Source organism: Lygodium microphyllum, chromosome 18, assembly GCF_053477565.2.
Source record: "Lygodium microphyllum isolate KBCC chromosome 18, Lygodium_microphyllum_v1.1.10, whole genome shotgun sequence".
In the NCBI taxonomy this organism is placed as follows: domain Eukaryota; kingdom Viridiplantae; phylum Streptophyta; class Polypodiopsida; order Schizaeales; family Lygodiaceae; genus Lygodium; species Lygodium microphyllum.
Window position 1 is genome coordinate 105,561,021 of NC_141152.1, and position 21,079 is coordinate 105,582,099.

Genomic DNA, 21,079 nt, shown 5'->3' on the forward strand with positions numbered 1-21,079 from the left:
AAGGATCCGCGCTTTGGAAGGAATCTCCGACGTACGAGGGAAAAGGGGGAAAGATCTTGAAGCTGCTCGCAACGGTTGGAGAAGACTCATCGATCGCGTAAGGGTAAAGGCAAACCGGAAGTCCGTAAGCATGCTAACGATGGCTCCCAAGAAGTCGCAAGGCGCGCCTGCGGGAGGTTCTTCTCCTAGCATTCACGTGGACATCTCCCCGAGCCCACAGACCCAGGTTTTTACTATTGTGATTTCATACTAAGGTAATGCATTAAGCATGACAACTCCATGGATTAAGAAGCAACCGTGCATGTTCAAATTCACCTAACCTAAGTTAAATGCAATTGGGAAAAAATTGGTATTTTCAATATAAACGCTAATCGTCCATCCATCTTACGACCTAAACAGTAAATTGCCTTGTCGTGCATTTTCAAAGGAAAGCCACATATTGCCTAGGTTTAATGAGGAAATTGTTAAGTGCATTGGTCATGAAGGAAATGAGTATTTTTGTAATAACTCCCTTCGTTAGGATTCGCATGAGGAAATTGTTAAATTCTTTTGCACGGCATGAAAAAGAACCCCGATCTTATATAAGTTGCATGGGAAAAGATGCTTGCAATTAGATTAAATCGACACTTGCCTTAGTATTGCATGAACTTCATTCACGATGTTGTTGTATCTAAGGGTCGCACTTATACTTTCGCAAATTTCATTTCATCATGTAGCATTTAGGAATGATTGCATGGCTTATAAAAGCATGAAATGCAAATACTTAGACACAAGGTTGTAGGTGTTACTCCTTGATGTAAATCCTAGTAGGCCCTATGTAAGTTATTCTTCAAATTATCATGCCTTTTGACTTTAACAAAAAAGGGATAGGGCTATTGCGGATCTTATGGTGCGTGGAAGTAATGAATTACATATTTACATGTATTGTAACATTTTGCAACTATTTTTCTACTTTAGATCAAGTATATCATCTCTAGGAAAGAATTGTCCTTGTCATAAGACAAGTAGGTCAATTTACCCCAAGTCATTTGTGGTATCATGACTGTTAGGGTTTCGTATAGGCATAACTAGCCGATTCAATAAAAACCTCAATTACTAGCTAGGGCTTGGCACGTTCGAGATGTAGCCAAGTATCGTACTTGGACGCCAAGTCGAAGTCCTCAAACCCAAAGGTCCTACCCACCTTACCGGAAAGTTGAGCCAATGGGACACGCACGCAAATAGTGATCTAGGGTTTCTACCCTAAGGATCATTCGACCTAGTGCTAGAACTTGGATTGAGTTGGAATCCCTAGGACCGAACGTTGTCAGTCTAGTGCAATTAGGAGTGGGGTGAGTAAGAAGACACCCTAAACCCTACTTCGAGTCTAATCAAAATTCTTTGACCAGAAAACACCATTCAATGGGTGAAATGATCTCTTGGAATGGAGGCGACACTTGTGCAACAAGTTGCAACGTCGCATAGCCTTGTGGTTTGATCACAAGAAAGTTTTGCCATTCCTTGGAATGAGGTTGGCAGGTTCTTGCGCAAGTTTAACTTGCAAGGGGATGAGTAGTCATCCTGTTACATCACCCTCATTGGGAAAATTTGCCAAGTTAAGGGAAGTTAGGTATTTGCTTGGACGCAAATGATCAATCAATAAATTAAAGCGACATGGTCGCTAGGATTTACTATTAATAAAACCTAACGTATTGGTTAAGTTGGGTTAACAAGGTATGGCCCTAACTCAAGGACAAAAAGGGTGAACGAACAAACCCTTGAGATTCTTGCCAAATCACAATTGATCCCAGATCGAATGCTGGATGCATTCGGAGAGAAGGATTCACTCCTTAACAGTTGGCCAAATAAACGACCACTGGAAATTGATTGTGCTTGTAATAGTTTAGAAAGCACTGTTTGCATTGTTTGTTCATGATGCCAGGAGGCATATTCCACGGTGGATTCCGTGAGGTTTTACGGTGGATTCCGTAAACTTAGATGACCGGGGCTCATACGCAAAGAGGATTCTTTGTGCGAGAAGTTGATGGGGACGCCTGTCCTTTTCGGGCGTTTCATTAATTTAGTGTGTACATGGGTGATTCCATAGCGGGTGATTCCGCAAAATGCATATTAAATTAATAAACGTTTATGAGTTTAGAGTGCGCACTCGTAATAAATTAAGGTTAGGATTTATTTCTAACCAGTTGATTTATTTATGTAGCTGAAGACTGCTAGGTATTCACTTTTGTCGGTTTAATTGTGTTATTTTACTAACGATTGTGAATGCTTCAGTTGATGTGTAGAGATAGCAGCAGTGGCGGAGGAAAGCATTGGAGTCTAGCGGGTTTTCGACCTTTGGACTATATTTTGATAGGCGCCACGCCTATATTTTGTTATGTCTATAGAGACATCGATTATTTATTATTATTTTGTATGCGCTTGTGCGCTTGGATATGTTATTTCTATTTGGACATTGAGATTGGGCGTGCCAAACTCTATGGGCACCGTCCATTAGCTTTATTTTCCTATTTTTGGTAGAAAGCAAACTCAAAAGCTAAAAGCTTGTCATATTTTTGTAATTGGGCTATTTTTGAGCATAAAGATTGGAAATATACATTAAATACATGCTTTGTGAAGCGCTCACACAAGGCATGGGGGAGATTGAACCCAATTTGTCTTTTGTCTCATGTCGTGCTTGCTTTTACATGGGTTTTTGTGCTAAAAAGGAGAGTACTTTGTTCTTGGGGACCTTCCGGGATTCACCACGTGAGCTATCTGCGACCGATCTGCGCACCAGTGGTATCAGAGCGGAGCAGAGATCAAGGGCTTCCAATCGCTACCAATCTCGGGCGAAGGCGGAGCTCCAGGAACAAACGGCCTCTACAGTCAATCTCGTCGCGAACCGTCGATACAGGCAGACTTCTGGCGATCAAGAACCCCTGTTTCCACTGTCAGATCGCGAAGGACCAATCTCTGTCGGCGGAGGACCACTCATCCATTCTCTTCATCAAGTCGTTGCAAACAGAGGTAAGATCTTTCATAATCAAGTTTGTTATTACCTTAAAGCTTAGTCTTAAGCTTAAGAAGCTTTATAAGCTTCAAATCTCCAAATCGATCAGCAAGAGGAGCCTCCGAAAATCACGCGCGAAAAAAAAACGGCCCCCCCCCTCACGATCAAAAACGGCGGTCTCTGTGTTGAATCATTAAGCTCTCTAAGCTTAATCCTTAATACAAAGCTTAAATCATTAAGCTTTCTCTGCAAGTCACACAGATCTGACAAGTCGATAAACTCCGGGTCCTGCGCTCCAGAAGTCAAGTTCAGTAAGTCACTTGGAATCAAGTCCTGCAAGTTCTGCAAGTCGGCTAAGTCCAGCAAGTCAACAACCCTGCAAGTTTGCTAAGTCTGCAACTCTGCAAGTCAGACTAAATCAGAACTGACTAACGCTCGAAACTCATAGAAGACTTGTTCGTTTGCAAAAACTCTGAACTGGAAAGTTGTTCGCAGCAAGCTGTTTTACCTATCTGCAAGTTCGTTGAAGTACTTTCAGCAAACGGAGACAGAAATATTTCAGAATTTCTGAAAATTGAAGAAGAAAATACCCAAAAATACATAGCCTTGTAACCCCAAATTTGAGCTACGCTCATCCCGCTAACTGATTTTGAGTGAGAAAGGTTTGTTGAGTTTTACAGGATGACTACCCCACATATGGATGATCCTATGGCTGAAGACGACCTACCCGAGCCTACCATGGAACAAAAGCTGGATCTTATCATGCTGCAATTGGAAGAAGAGCGAAGAGCTAGGCAAGCCTTGCAAGCGCAATTGACAAAGCTACAAGGAGCGTCCACTGATAAAGAAGAGCCCCAAGCTGAAGATCTGATTCGCCGTACCATCGACGCCACTCTTGAAGCACAAACCATTCGCAAGGAATCCAAGATAAGTAAACGAAGTTTCAAGTTTCGCACTTTCAATGGCATAAGAGAAGGAAAGACTGTTTTATCATTCATTAGCCAGTTTGATGACTATTTCCATGAGGAAACTTATCCTGAGAAAGATAAAATCAAGTGTGTTACTAATCATCTGATAGATAGAGCATCACTTTGGTGGACTGTAGTCCGCAAGAGCATAGAATGTCCTACTACATGGGAAGATTTCAAGAAGAAGTTCATGCAAAATTTCCTTCCACCGCAATTTCATGAGAAGGCTATCAAGCAATGCGATTTACTTCAACAGCGCGATCGTGAGCCTATTCCACAGTATACAGAGCGTTTTTGGAATGCACTCTTACAGCTACGCATGCTTGAAGACGTACCAGAGACGACACATAAGCGGAAGTACATGTCTGGACTTCTTGGACATTACTACGCTGAGGTGAATATGTTCAAGCCTGCTACCCTTGAAGATGCCATCTCCTTAGCTCACGACACTGAAGATAAGTTACGTGGAAGAGATCGACGACCACAGCCATTCCAAGTAAACGGTAATTATGGATCTAAACAATTCAATTCCAATTTCAGAAGGTTTAATCCAGGTCGTTTCTCATCACCATCTTTCCGCAAGAATTGGCCTAAACCACCTGCATTACCATCCACTGTCAATCCAAATCCTAAGCCTATTTCACAAGCAAATCCAAATATACCCAGACTCCCAGCCATTGCAAATAATGTGTCCAAAGCCAAGCCCATCGTATGCTACAAGTGTCACCAGCCAGGGCATCTCGCAGCAAATTGTCATTCAAAGAAGCCATCAGCACATATCAACTGCCTTGGAGCTATGGACGAAGACGAGCATGAGGATATGCCAGATTTCACTGAAGAAGAAGATGATCCTACTACTACTTCCGACACTCTACCAGGTATGCCTACTTTACATTCATTGTTGACTATGAAATGTATGGTGCATGGAAAAGAAAGAATTATATTGCATGATGACGGTAGTACCCATGACTTTATTTCAGCAAAATTGGTAAAGGAATTGAAATTGCATACTGTACCTACGCACTATCGCATAAAAGCTGCATTTTTAGGTACTAGGTACAATGGCACACAAGAAGTTCAAAATTTAGAAATTCAAATTGGTCCATATATTGAAAGAAGAAATTTCTTAGTTGTCCCATTACAGTCTAGCGACATTATTCTAGGAATGCCATGGAGACACCAACATAATCCCAATATAGATTATTCCACACACACAATGAATATAAATTTTCAAGGAAAATCTATTACATTATTTGGTATGCATGCATCTCATATGTTTCCACTGTTTTCGCATACTCAAGCAAAACGTGCACTACGCAAGAATACTAAATCATATCTCATTTGGGTGAATGAATTGCACGCAAAAGAAACTCATATGCACCCTAGGCATAAGGAATTTCTTGCATATTTTAAGGATTGTTTTGCAGAAGACTTACCACCAGGTTTACCTCCATCACGTCCAGAAGACCATAAGATTGACCTAATACCTGGCACACAACCACCTTGCAAAGCCCCATATAGGCACAATCAAATAGAGCAAAAAGAAATCCAGACTCAAATTGAAGAATTACTCAATAGAGGTTTAATTCGACCTAGCAGTTCTCCATTCGGTGCACCTGTGCTCTTAGTCAAGAAAAAGAATAATACTTATCGGATGTGTATTGACTACCGAGCATTAAACAAGATCACTGTAAAGAATAGGTATCCTATACCTAGAGTCGATGACCTTATGGACAAACTGCAAGGATCTTCTATATTTAGTAAAATTGACCTTAAATCTGGATATCATCAGGTGAGGCTAGATAGATCCGACATATTTAAGACTGCATTCAGGACACAGTTTGGCCATTACGAATTCTTAGTCATGCCATTCGGATTAACTAATGCACCTGCCACTTTCAGTAGAATGATGAACCGTATTTTTCTAAAATATCAATATTGTGTGATTGTTTTCTTTGATGATATTTTAGTGTTCAGTCAAAGTGAAAAAGAGCATTATGAGCATTTATCATTAGTTTTTCAATTACTGAAAGAAAATCAATTGTTTGCAAATCCTGACAAGAGTGAATTCTTTAAGACAGAAATAGAATATCTAGGTCATATTGTATCAAAAGAAGGAATAAAAGTTGATCCTAAGAAAATTGATGCAATATTGCATTGGCCTATTCCTAAAAATGTACACGAATTACGTTCATTCCTTGGTCTTGCTAGTTTCTATAGGAAGTTTGTACGTAATTTCTCATTACTTGCTTTACCACTGACCAAACTTCTTAAGAAAGGCATTGTTTATCAATGGACTGAAAACCAGCAGAAATCCTTTGATTTACTCAAACGTGCATTAACCAATGCCCCTGTTCTACAATTGCCTGACTTTAACAGACCATTCTTTTTAGTTGTGACCGATGCTAGCGGATCAGGAATAGGAGCCGTATTAATGCAAGACAACCATCCAATAGCATATTCTAGTTCTAAGCTGAAACCCTCTGAGCTTAAATATTCCACTTATGACAAGGAACTTTTAGCAGTTGTCCAAGCATTAAAACAATGGAAGCATTATTTAATGGGTTCAGAATTCATGATAAAGACTGACCAGCAAAGCATTAGACATCTACTTAGCCAACCCCAAATTTCTGACCGCCATATCAAATGGGCTTCATTCATTCAAAGTTTCCATCCTATCATTCAATACCAACCTGGAAAAGAAAATATAGTTGCCGATGCATTAAGTAGAAGACCTGCAATTCACAACATTTCTATCATATCTTTTGATTCTTTGATTGCTATGAAAGACACATATCACCAGGATATTACTTTTCATTCTGATTGGCAAAAATTAGTTCAAAATAATTTCATTCCTGTTGATTCATTGTCATATAATGATGGATTCATGTTCTTTGAAAAGAGACTGTGTGTTACTATTCCATTCCGATCTTTTATTTTGAATGAAATTCATTGTCCCCCATATCAAGGTCATAGAGGTATCATTTCTACATTACGCATGTTAACTGAAGATTTTTATTGGCCGCATATGGATGCAGATGTATCTAATTTTGTTTCTGACTGTTTGATTTGTCAAAGAATAAAAAGACATCATGGTAAACAGTATGGGTTATTAATGCCTTTATCTATTCCATCTAAACCTTGGGAACATATATCTATGGATTTCATTACTGGCTTACCAAATACTAAATCTAACCATGACATGATTTGGACAATTGTAGATAGATTTAGTAAGCAAGCATATTTCATTGCATGTAAGAAAACTTTAACAGCATCACAAGCAGCCCAGTTATTTTTGAAAACTGTTTTTACTAACCATGGATTGCCGAAAGTGATTATTTCAGATAGAGATTCTAGATTTTGTAATAATTTTTGGATTACACTGTTTGCAAATCTAGGCACAAAGATTGATTTTTCATCTGCATTTCATCCAGAAACAAATGGACAAACAGAAGCCACAAATAGCACTATTCTAGATCTTTTACGTGCATACACTATCTCTAAACCTCAGACATGGGATACTCATTTACATTTATTACAGTTTGCATATAACAATACACCGCACACATCTACAAAGAAAGCACCTTTTGAAGTTATTTATGGACATAGATTATCTACCCCTGTTGCATCTTTGTCTAATAGAATACAAAGTGCCGATGATATTGCTGTTATGCATAACACTATTTTTTATGAAGTAAAGGATATGATTGCTAAAGCCCAACAATCATATACCAAACAAGCCAACAAGAAAAGACAAGCCATGAATTTCAAAGTTGATGATTATGTTTGGCTTAGAATAGAAAAGCGTAGACTGCAAAGTGTAGATAGACATCCAGTTGTCAAATTAGCCCCTAGATTCTACGGACCATTTAGAATCATTCATAAGATTAATGACAATGCATTCAAGTTAGAATTGCCATCTCATTGGAAAATTCATAATACATTTCATATTAGTTTATTGAGACCATTTAGAGGACAATTACCTATCCACCCTGTCTATGAAAACCCACCTTTACTAGAAGAAGAGACTGAAATACTTGAACCAGAAGCCATTATAGACACTGACTATATGACCACTAGAACTGGCCGAAGGTATTCTAGATATCTAGTGAAATTTAAGAACCATCCTGTAGAGGAAGCACAATGGATGCACGCTAGAGACTTAAATGCTTTCCCCACTCTGTTAGCTCCACATTGAGCTAATAGCAATTGAGGTCAATTGCTATCCCACCCCGGGGGTATGATGCCAGGAGGCATATTCCACGGTGGATTCCGTGAGGTTTTACGGTGGATTCCGTAAACTTAGATGACCGGGGCTCATACGCAAAGAGGATTCTTTGTGCGAGAAGTTGATGGGGACGCCTATCCTTTTCGGGCGTTTCATTAATTTAGTGTGTACATGGGTGATTCCATAGCGGGTGATTCCGCAAAATGCATATTAAATTAATAAACGTTTATGAGTTTAGAGTGCGCACTCGTAATAAATTAAGGTTAGGATTTATTTCTAACCAGTTGATTTATTTATGTAGCTGAAGACTGCTAGGTATTCACTTTTGTCGGTTTAATTGTGTTATTTTACTAACGATTGTGAATGCTTCAGTTGATGTGTAGAGATAGCAGCAGTGGCGGAGGAAAGCATTGGAGTCTAGCGGGTTTTCGACCTTTGGACTATATTTTGATAGGCGCCACGCCTATATTTTGTTATGTCTATAGAGACATCGATTATTTATTATTATTTTGTATGCGCTTGTGCGCTTGGATATGTTATTTCTATTTGGACATTGAGATTGGGCGTGCCAAACTCTATGGGCACCGTCCATTAGCTTTATTTTCCTATTTTTGGTAGAAAGCAAACTCAAAAGCTAAAAGCTTGTCATATTTTTGTAATTGGGCTATTTTTGAGCATAAAGATTGGAAATATACATTAAATACATGCTTTGTGAAGCGCTCACACAAGGCATGGGGGAGATTGAACCCAATTTGTCTTTTGTCTCATGTCGTGCTTGCTTTTACATGGGTTTTTGTGCTAAAAAGGAGAGTACTTTGTTCTTGGGGACCTTCCGGGATTCACCACGTGAGCTATCTGCGACCGATCTGCGCACCAGTTCAAGGAACTAAAGGATGAAAAGATATCTAAATGCTTCAGGTTGAAGGCCTGAAGGGAGAGGCAGCTTCAGTTACCCCCGACTGCCTGCCTGACCCTAACCAAGGGGGTTGTTGACCGCGCCGGGAACGTGGACCGAACCCGCCGCGAGAGGTCTTTCCGTTGAGCTCTACTTGGAGCAGGAGGACGCTTGGGTGCCAGGGGGGGCTCTGGCCGTAAATCCCTCGCCTTCCGGGTCCTGCACAAGAGGCTAACGTGACTCGGGATTGGATCTCGAGGCCCGCATACTAGTCAACGGGCAGAAGCTTGGAATAGTGATCCCTAGCAGATTACTGGATAAGCCTTCGGGCGGATTATGGACAAGCCTACGGGCGGAACTCCTTGTATTTCCAAAATAAAATGACGAAATGATAATAAAGAAGTTGTTTGATATTGTTTTTCTATGTCACGTGATAAGATTACGTGAAGGAACCAGTGCTTAACAGGGTTAATTAAAGAAGCTGTTTGTTATATGTCAAATTAATGTGTTAGATAATTACATAACTAAAACAAACCGAGGAAAGTGCGGAGGATGGACCATGGGTCCGTCCTACGGCTGGGTGGTCCCGGTTAGCCGGGAACTTTTCTCAAAAATCTCGAGGAACAGCGGAATGATCATCATCATTAAAACGAATAACGAGAACGATGACCTAGAGTTACATCTTACCCATATTTACGTTGTTTTAGGGGAACGGAATGGGACTATACCTTAAGGCAGAGAGGTTGAGCCTTGCATCCCTCTCGTTTCCCATTCTCTTTGAGCCAAGTGCAGCGTGAATCCGCTTCGGACCTGGCGTTTCTGCGTAAAGTAGTTCACTCGGGTCTGACGCTAGTTGCTGCTAGCTAATGACCAAACAGGAAAACCCAAACTCAGGTCGATCCTAAGTGGGAACGGCCAGGATACTTCCGCTACGTGGCAGACACGGGAAGACCTAGATTGCAAAACCCGTAACATAACATTCCGTGGGAGTGCCGGGCGGAGTTTTCTAGACATCCTTTCCGATGGACTGCTAAGACGTGTCCTGGATGATTCTAGCGGACACGTTACAGTTGGTATCAGAGCCGACCAACAACGGAAGTGTTTTTGTAAGATCTCAATAAAATGAAGTAAAGAAATTGTTGCTGTCCAAACATTTCCTCATCTTCAATACTGTCTTGCAGAACTATGAAGCGTGGAACAAGTTTTTGGTGTTCCGGATCATGTTTATGACTGCAATGCATTCTCCGCATTATAGGCAGAGAGTTGAAATGATGAACATCCTGGAGCAGATTTATAATCCATCACCTTTATATATAGAACGAAGATGGACTAGGTCTTCAGGAATCTACTACATAGCTGCACACCGGTTCGCTTATCTGCAAACCAACCTAAAGAGGATCAAGTGGTTGGAAGACTTGAAAGTCGTGAAGCTATTCATTTTTGTGGAAGCTCACGTAAATTCGACTTTGCATATTCAAGGTCGGAGGGTTGAATTGAACTCATATGTATATGAGGAAGTAACCCGTGTAATCCCAGCCGACAGGATTAAGGTGTTGGGCCGCCATGGGAAGTATGGGTTCCAGCGGAAAGGATATCCTGAACTTCCAATGAATTATCGATTCCTAAAGATCCATGACCCAAAACCCTACTATTACACAGTTCCTGTAGACAAATGCAATACAACGTTGTTCTCCCCAAACTAAATGTAATGATTGGATTATCATCACACGAGATGTTGTATAAGGCTACGCCCATGTAAATATAAATAAGGACTTCTTTTATCAATATCTGATTGTGCATCAGGGTTGTTACAAAAATTTAAGTAGCTTCATGATTTACGAGATAGCTGAACTAAAGATAAGCTAATGTCAATTATCATACAATAACGTTAAGAAAACTTTTACCCAGGCACAACCCCAGGTACAGGTTCCAAATTCGCCCCCTACATCAAGTACTGCTGTGATCCAGGAGAAGAAGTTCCTCCTCAAGCAGATAAAGCCACCCGAGTTTGACGGGAGAGGCAGATTCGTCCAGTCTGATGCTGAAATTTGGATTGAATCTATGGAGGATTACTTCGAAGCAGCTGGTACTGCACCTACCAATCAGGCCATGCTTGCCAAATTAAAACTCACCGGTGAAGCTAGACTATGGTGGAAACAATGGTGCAGGGATCAAGGGACTTCAGAGGGGTCCGTTACCTGGGAGAAGTTAAAGCAAGCCGTGCAGGGGAGATATTTGCCACTTGCATATCGTACACAGAAAATGAATGAGTTCTATGAGCTAAAACAGTTAGGACTCACCCTTGACGCATACTACTCTAAATTTGTCTCACTCTTAAAGTATGCGCCACAAATGGACACGACGCAGCAGGTGTCCAAATTTTGCGCGGGCTTAAATCCACCTGTAAATACTCGTCTCGAATCTATGCGACCATCAGATCTTCAGGATGCACTCATTCGAGCGGCACCTATAATTCAGGAAGTGCAAGCTAGACCAAGGGGTATTAAGAATTGGTCTTATAGCGACCCGAACAGAGGAGCATTCAGACCCCAAGTGAAGAGAGTTCAAGGTCTCAATCAGGGACAAAGGAAGAAAGCAAGGACAAATAACGTCAACAACTTTGTTCCTACTCACAGTAATAGCCGAAACCTCCGATGTTTCCACTGCAACGAACTCGGCCACTTCAAAAGGCAATGTCCCAAGCTCAGCGAGGGACATCGTCAAGGTGCAGGCCGCGGTCAAGGAGCCGCCACCCGCGGAAGAGGAAGAACTGCCTGCATTACCAATAGGCAAAGATGTGAAGCAGAAGAAGGGGAAGATCCGACTATGGAAGCGGAATTCGAAAGAGCGACAGTCCATGCCGCTTTACACAAGAAGGGGCCGAATCGCCAGTTCTCGGTGATTCAAACACCGTCGGACTATCAAGGTAAAGGCTTCAAAACCTTGATTGATTGTGGCAGTACACATTCCTTTATCTCACCAGCGTGTGCTAAAAGATTAGGAATAGCCACAGTAGAAGCACCTACCCTACTTGTGGAATTGGCAAACGGCCGTGAGGTAACTTGTACCAGGCAAACTGCTATGGAAGAGTTCCTTCTGGGAGGAAAGAAAACCTCAGTCAAATTCAGAGTCATGAATTTAGGTATCCATGAGTGTCTACTCGGGATGGATTGGCTTAAGCCTAATGACGCTCACATCCACTGTGGAAAGGGTCAAGTTTCCTTTCGAAACTCTGAAAGAGAGTTTGTTACAACTCAAGGTGAGGCAGGAGTGCCAAGAATCCAGTTAGCCAAAGTATCGCAGATCATAAAAGGGGTTAGAAAAGGATTACCTGTTTTCCTGATCAAACTCAACAAATTAGATCAAAGGCAAGAGTCTCATGAGGGACCCTCTTGGCTAAAGGAATACGCTGACGTATTCCCTGAGGAATTAACTGAACTTCCACCTCCAAGAGAAGTTGATCATGAAATAAGGCTAATGCCTGGAGCTGCGCCAATTGCAAAGAGACCTTATAGAATGTCCATACCGGAAGCTATTGAGTTGAAGGAACAACTCAAGCAACTGTTAGATCAGGGTTACATCCAGCCTAGCAACTCACCATGGGGAGCTCCAGTACTATTCCAGAAAAAGAAAGATGGGACACTTCGACTATGTATTGATTACCGTGGGTTGAATCAATCAACAATCAAGAATAAGTATCCTATTCCTAGAATAGATGAGCTTCTTGATCGCCTTCAAGGTGCAAAGATCTTCTCCAAAATTGATCTCAGGTCAGGTTACTATCAAATAAGGATCAAGGATGAAGATATTCCAAAAACGGCGCACCTCTTACCGACTTACTAAAGAAGCAGACTTCTATTACATGGTCAACTCCCGAACAAAATAGCTTCGACCAATTAAAGCAATGTTTGGTATCAGCACCTATTCTAAAACTTCCTGACCTCAATAAAGAGTTCGAGGTAGTAACTGATGCCAGCATTCTTGCCTTGGGGTGTGTACTTATGCAGGAAGGTCATCCAGTACCATATTCTTCAAGGAAATTGAAGAGTCATGAAAAGAATTATGCCACGCATGATCTGGAGTTATTAGCTGTCATCCATGCTCTAAAGCTTTGGAGACACTACCTGTTGGGTAACAAGTTTACTCTAGTAACCGATCATAAGAGTCTCAAATGGATTTTTACCCAGAACGAGCTCAACATGAGGCAATGTCGATGGATTGAAGTATTGGAGGAGTATGATTTTGAAATCAAGTATCGACCAGGGAAAGAGAATGTAGTTGCCGATGCACTCAGTCGCAAGGCATTCCTAAATTCCCTAATCTTGCAGAATCCATCAACGGCCAGATCTCTGGCTACAAAGGTATCTATGCCAAGCAACCCTATACTCGAACTAGCTAGAGAGGAAGCATGCCATGATTTGGCCTACCAAACCATGATAAAAGAAATATCTACCAAGGAGCAGAGTCTGAAGTCACAAGCTAAGTATCAGGAATTTTCCATTGATAATGGACTTATCTACTACAGAACAAGGCTGTGTATACCAACAAGCCAGTCACTTAAGCAGAAGATATTATGGGAAGCTCATGATTCCCCTTTCGCAGGACATCCTGGCTATGCAAAAACTCTTAATGCAGTTAGGAAGAGCTACCATTGGGAGAGGCTCAAAGGTGACGTTCTCAAATATGTCACTAAATGTTTGTCTTGCCAACGTATCAAGGCTGAACATGTCATGATGCCAGGAAAATTGCAACCACTTGACATTCCCCAAATGAAATGGGAATTCATCAGTATGGATTTTGTGGTGGGCTTACCCCAAGTCCAAGGAGGATACAACTCCATTATGGTTGTAGTTGACATGCTTACTAAGGTTGCACACCTGATTCCAGTAAAGACAAACTATAAAGCCTCCGACATTGCAAGAGTGTTTATCAAGGAGATATTCAAGCTACATGGGTTACCTAGAAGGATCATTAGCGATCGAGACTCTCTCTTCACTTCACACTTCTGGAGAGCTATCTTTGAAGCTATTGGAACTCAACTATGTTTTAGCACTGCCTACCATCCCCAAACGGATGGACAAACAGAGCGAGTAAATCAAATCATTGAGGATATGCTTAGGGCATACTGCTGTCGAGAGCCGAAGAGGTGGATTCAGTACTTGCCGTTAGTAGAATTTGCCTACAATGCTTCTTACCAGCAGAGCATTCAAATGACCCCTTTCCAGGCATTGTATGGTCATGATTGTCGAAGTCCCCTAAACTTTTCTGATCCAACCCTAAGAGTTGAAGCTTCAAGACAAATGTTGGAAGACATGGATGACCAAATAAGGTCAATAAGACAAGACATACAAGCAGCCAAAGATAGGCAAAAGGCATATGTGGATTTGAAACGCCAAGAGAGGGTCTTCGGAGAAGGAGACATGGTCTTCATTCGTGTACGCCCTAAAAGGAGTTCCCTATCTCTAGGAGAATGCAAGAAGCTAAGTCCAAGGTATTGTGGGCCGTATAAAATCCTCAAATGCCTGGGACCCAATGCTTATAAATTGCAACTTCCGGATAACCTAAAAGTTCACAATGTATTCCATATTAGTCTCTTAAAAAAATATGTACCCAACCCTAATCATGTACTTGATGACCAACAAATTGTAATGCCTAGTCAAGGAGTCCTTGAACTAAGACCGGAAAAGATTTTAGATGTCAGGGAGAGACAGTTAAGATCTAGAACCTTGAAAGAATGTCTCGTCCAGTGGAAAGATTATCCCGAAGAGGACGCTACCTGGATGGATGAAAGCTCTCTCAACCTTCAATATCCCCAGTTTATCTCGAGATGAGGACATCTTGATTCTTCTAAGGGGGAGAGAATGTAATATTCCCACCCGTGAATATTGATTTCCCGCACATGGCGTAAACCTCGTGCAAAGGTTATCTTTCATATTGGAATTTTCGGCAGTGTAATCTGTGACCTGCACGCGAGAAATCGGGACCTCCGCATTGGCAAAGCAAACCCGGGGATTCAAACCCACAAATCGCACGTAAACACCCTCTTGGGAGGGGCAAATTGAATATTATCAAGGTAATTTTTTTTTTATTTTTACCCCTTTTTCCCAGCCGATGCACGGCTGGAGGAGAGGGAGTGTGGGGGGATGGACTTGGTGGAGACGTGGGCTGCATGGGGAGGGGGGGAACCCATGCAGGGGGCCACGTGGTGGAGCCCTTCTCTCCCCCCCCATGCCTATATAAACACCCGTTAAGGTGTTGAAGAGGAGGAGGAAAGGACAGACGGCTGTTGCCATCGCCGTGTTGGAGGGTGGAGTGCTGTCGACGCTGGGAGAGAAGAAGGTCCCCGCCGCCTTGCTGGAGACCACCAGGCCGCCGCCCATCCTCGCCATCGCCATCAAGTCCTCGACGCCTTTCATTGGGCCTCCCATGACGTCGTGCTGATCTCCAGAAGCTTCTTAGAAGCTTCTTTAAGAAGCTTCTAAGAATAAGGCCATAAGCCTTGGTCCTACGCGGGCTTTTCGGTTTTAAAAACCGGACCTTCCATAAGCCCAAAACCCGCAAGCCCGGTACTCTCAAGGATCCGCGCTTTGGAAGGAATCTCCGGCGTACGAGGGAAAAGGGGGAAAGATCTTGAAGCTGCTCGCAACGGTTGGAGAAGACTCATCGATCGCGTAAGGGTAAAGGCAAACCGGAAGTCCGTAAGCACGCTAACGATGGCTCCGAAGAAGTCGCAAGGCGCGCCTGCGGGAGGTTCTTCTCCTAGCATTCACGTGGACATCTCCCCGAGCCCACAGACCCAGGTTTTTACTATTGTGATTTCATACTAAGGTAATGCATTAAGCATGACAACTCCATGGATTAAGAAGCAACCGTGCATGTTCAAATTCACCTAACCTAAGTTAAATGCAATTGGGAAAAAATTGGTATTTTCAATATAAACGCTAATTGTCCATCCATCTTACGACCTAAACAGTAAATTGCCTTGTCGTGCATTTTCAAAGGAAAGCCACATATTGCCTAGGTTTAATGAGGAAATTGTTAAGTGCATTGGTCATGAAGGAAAGGAGTATTTTTGTAATAACTCCCTTCGTTAGGATTCGCATGAGGAAATTGTTAAATTCTTTTGCACGGCATGAAAAAGAACCCCGATCTTATATAAGTTGCATGGGAAAAGATGCTTGCAATTAGATTAAATCGACACTTGCCTTAGTATTGCATGAACTTCATTCACGATGTTGTTGTATCTAAGGGTCGCACTTATACTTTCACAAATTTCATTTCATCATGTAGCATTTAGGAATGATTGCATGGCTTATAAAAGCATGAAATGCAAATACTTAGACACAAGGTTGTAGGTGTTACTCCTTGATGTAAATCCTAGTAGGCCCTATGTAAGTTATTCTTCAAATTATCATGCCTTTTGACTTTAACAAAAAAGGGATAGGGCTATTGCGGATCTTATGGTGCGTGGAAGTAATGAATTACATGTTTACATGTATTGTAACATTTTGCAACTATTTTTCTACTTTAGATCAAGTATATCATCTCTAGGAAAGAATTGTCCTTGTCATAAGACAAGTAGGTCAATTTACCCCAAGTCATTTGTGGTATCATGACTGTTAGGGTTTCGTATAGGCATAACTAGCCGATTCAATAAAAACCTCAATTACTAGCTAGGGCTTGGCACGTTAGAGATGTAGCCAAGTATCGTACTTGGACGCCAAGTCGAAGTCCTCAAACCCAAAGGTCCTACCCACCTTCCCGGAAAGTTGAGCCAATGGGACGCGCACGCAAATAGTGATCTAGGGTTTCTACCCTAAGGATCATTCGACCTAGTGCTAGAACTTGGATTGAGTTGGAATCCCTAGGACCGAACGTTGTCGGTCTAGTGCAATTAGGAGTGGGGTGAGTAAGAAGACACCCTAAACCCTACTTCGAGTCTAATCAAAATTCTTTGACCAGAAAACACCATTCAATGGGTGAAATGATCTCTTGGAATGGAGGCGACACTTGTGCAACAAGTTGCAACGTCGCATAGCCTTGTGGTTTGATCACAAGAAAGTTTTGCCATTCCTTGGAATGAGGTTGGCAGGTTCTTGCGCAAGTTTAACTTGCAAGGGGATGAGTAGTCATCCTGTTACATCACCCTCATTGGGAAAATTTGCCAAGTTAAGGGAAGTTAGGTATTTGCTTGGACGCAAATGATCAATCAATAAATTAAAGCGACATGGTCGCTAGGATTTACTATTAATAAAACCTAAGGTATTGGTTAAGTTGGGTTAACAAGGTATGGCCCTAACTCAAGGACAAAAAGGGTGAACGAACAAACCCTTGAGGTTCTTGCCAAATCACAATTGATCCCAGATCGAATGCTGGATGCATTCGGAGAGAAGGATTCACTCCTTAACAGTTGGCCAAATAAACGACCACTGGAAATTGATTGTGCTTGTAATAGTTTAGAAAGCACTGTTTGCATTGTTTGTTCAAGGAACTAAAGGATGAAAAGATATCTAAATGCTTCAGGTTGAAGGCCTGAAGGGAGAGGCAGCTTCAGTTACCCCCGACTGCCTGCCTGACCCTAACCAAGGGGGTTGTTGACCGCGCCGGGAACGTGGACCGAACACGCCGCGAGAGGTCTTTCCGTTGAGCTCTACTTGGAGCAGGAGGACGCTTGGGTGCCAGGGGGGGCTCTGGCCATAAATCCCTCGCCTTCCGGGTCCTGCACAAGAGGCTAACGTGACTCGGGATTGGATCTCGAGGCCCGCATACTAGTCAACGGGCAGAAGCTTGGAATAGTGATCCCTAGCAGATTACTGGATAAGCCTTCGGGCGGATTATGGACAAGCCTACGGGCGGAACTCCTTGTATTTCAAAAATAAAATGACGAAATGATAATAAAGAAGTTGTTTGATATTGTTTTTCTATGTCACGTGATAAGATTACGTGAAGGAACCAGTGCTTAACAGGGTTAATTAAAGAAGCTGTTTGTTATATGTCAAATTAATGTGTTAGATAATTACATAACTAAAACAAACCGAGGAAAGTGCGGAGGATGGACCATGGGTCCGTCCTACGGCTGGGTGGTCCCGGTTAGCCGGGAACTTTTCTCAAAAATCTCGAGGAACAGCGGAATGATCATCATCATTAAAACGAATAACGAGAACGATGACCTAGAGTTACATCTTACCCATATTTACGTTGTTTTAGGGGAACGAAATGGGACTATACCTTAAGGCAGAGAGGTTGAGCCTTGCATCCCTCTCGTTTCCCATTCTCTTTGAGCCAAGTGCAGCGTGAATCTGCTTCGGACCTGGCGTTTCTGCGTAAAGTAGTTCGCTCGGGTCTGACGCTAGTTGCTGCTAGCTAATGACCAAACAGGAAAACCCAAACTCAGGTCGATCCTAAGTGGGAACGGCCAGGATACTTCCGCTACGTGGCAGACACGGGAAGACCTAGATTGCAAAACCCGTAACATTCCGTGGGAGTGCCGGGCGAAGTTTTCTAGACATCCTTTCCGATGGACTGCTAAGACGTGTCCTGGATGATTCTAGCGGACACGTTACATCATCCTTTTGTGGTTACATGTCTATCGATCTTCCCGTGTATGCGGAGTTGTGTCAAGAGATTGACATGGGACCATAAGATACTTCATACTTGGATCATCCACCTACTCAATTCGTTGACGAATTGTTTAAAAGGGTACATAAGATATGCATTTTAAGTAAGATCATTTTTTAAGATTTATATTACTGTGCTTTGTATGATTTATATTGATAATGCTAACCATCATTTTTTTAATCTTTGTGGATATTTAGATCATTAGGATGAGTCGAGGGATGAGCGATGAGGAGATGTATGAGATCTTTACACGTATGTCTCCAGATCAGATGGTGAGATTCAGAGACATGGCGGACTGTCTCTCAGACACCATTAAGCTACTCTATTAGATTTACTTCAGTGTGATCTGATGCTTCAGTTTCTAGCAGATGAGGTCGACGCTCCGGAAATGGGCTCGGACTTGGGCCAAATGGAGGGAGTGGTTCAGGGGTATGTTGTAGAGATTCGGATACAGTGAGCCTGCGGTCTGCTCTGGATACAAGTGCTACTCGCTCTCGTGGCGGTTCGAGAGAGCGTGGCTCAGGTGGTTGCTATGGAGGCACAAATGCGGTGTCTCCATCTCGTTGTTCTGATGGGGTTTTGTCACCTTCGGGATTTGTTACACCTATGGGGACATCTACTCCACTCACTCCTGCTCAGCCGTCCGCAGGTGGCACCCCTATGGGTGCTACTCCGATAGATACTACCCCGGTAGGTACACCAGATGTACAGGGGTCTCCTGGATATGCCCAGGAGCATGGTTGCAGGTGGGAGAGGATCCATCTTAGGCATACCCCAGAGGGGTATGCCTACCTTGTAGATGATAGGTCAGGAGCCATCATCATGAATGATGAGGGAAGGAGGGTGATGACTCGTATGAGAGAGTTGTGCCAACAAGTTTTTCGGCACAATGTCTTAGATCATTGGAAGAACATACAGGAGGGGAGCAAGGACTACATAGTAGCATCCTTGCATGAGGAGTTTCTAGTACGAGTCGTAGCAGATAGGTTTTCTGCGGGCTGGATGATGGAGTGCATGCTTGCATAAATGTCACACAAACGATCGAACGCACACAAGGCACTTAAGAGTGGGGCTTCAAAGCCTGAGTGGCTAGACGTGGATGATTGGCATCGACTCAAGGAGGAGGTTACAAATTCTCCAGGATGTTGGAGACAGCAGGGCAAGGCGGTGAGCGCACGACTAGAGGCCGGAGTGGCGGTCATAAGACATATTTGGAGGACTTTGTAAGTTTTTCTTTTGCTTTGCTTGCTTATTTTTTTGCAATATCCTTTGTACTGACAATCATATTTCTAACAGTTGTTATTTTTTTTCTTTGCAGCACTCCATTACAAATCGCGATTCTGCCGGCCTTGAGACTCAATATATAGAGAGAGGCATGGTCTCATTGCATTAATCGACCAATTGTATGGATGTGGTGGCCCTATAAGTCACTCGTCTTTCTTGCCTGTACTTACCATGTTTAATTAGAAGGCATTATTGTATAGTGGACTGATGTGTAGTTGTTTCTTTTTTTGCAGAGTCCATTCGATGCTCCTTTGTGGCGGGACGAGGTAGACATTTTCTATGCAGTAGTAGTATCTTGCCATGATTGTACCGGTCTCTTTCATTATATGATCATATTTTTATTTCATGTATCAGTGTTATGATTTAAGTACACTTTATCTTTATTTACACGAGCATTGTACACATTTCTAAAACTATTTTGTATGGCCCAAATAAAGCACATAGTGCAAGCTGCCCTGCCACCAAATTTTTTTTTCTTGTTACAGTTGCTATAAGCGTCACAAATTTAGTACACGTGTTGCTATTAGCATCACAAAATGTGTAGCAAAGCGTCCTTATCAGCGTCGTTATTTGCATCGGTAGCAGCATCGCAAAACATGACACTAATACTGATGCAAATAACAACACTGATAATGTCGCTAATATCGACTGTTCTATGGTGTCGCCAATAATAACACTTTTTGCGACAATGGGGGAAATTTCTTTATGAACATTTTCATCGTTTTTAATGTCGATATAAGGCCTATATCTTGTAGTGATAGTGGGAACATTGCTTTCATCATACACTCTCACACTCCGAGGAGCTGACGGCGTCACATACCACCTTTGAGGTTATCAGAGATTTGGAATCTCTAGGTGAGATACTCGTCATTACCCATCATATAATGGTATGGACACTTTCTCTCTCCGTGGATCAAATTCCCACGGGGTTCACTATAGATGTTGTATCGTATCACGTGAGTGTAAGGGAGGGGGTTTTTGGAAGGGGACACTTAAGCGTATACATTAGAGGTAGACCCCTCTTAATTTCCTATATTGAACTTAGATTTAAGGAGGGGATAGAGGAAAAAAAGAAGGGGGGATGCATTTGACTACCT

General features: G+C 42.3%; 1 protein-coding gene across 6 annotated transcripts in view; it reads left to right on the forward strand.

Moving 5' to 3' along the window:
- LOC148021225 (linamarin synthase 2-like) overlaps window positions 1-20,432 on the forward strand; it is a 40,041-nt gene extending 19,609 nt beyond the window's left edge. Inside the window, exons 2-5 of one of the 6 annotated variants that reach the window (XR_015694692.1) lie at window positions 2,272-4,835; window positions 18,896-19,921; window positions 20,017-20,101; window positions 20,216-20,432. Coding sequence is in view for 2 of the 6 variants with exons in the window: in XM_087699056.1 (XP_087555182.1) it covers window positions 3,671-4,835; window positions 8,558-8,568 (1,176 nt within the window). In the remaining 4 variants the exon portion in view is untranslated. Of the gene's footprint in view, window positions 1-2,271; window positions 4,836-8,557; window positions 9,071-15,283; window positions 19,922-20,016; window positions 20,102-20,215 lie in introns of those variants that run through there. The other 5 variants (XR_015694694.1, XR_015694697.1, XR_015694695.1 and 2 more) reach the window with 5 other exon arrangements.
- Window positions 20,433-21,079: the final 647 nt, after the last annotated feature.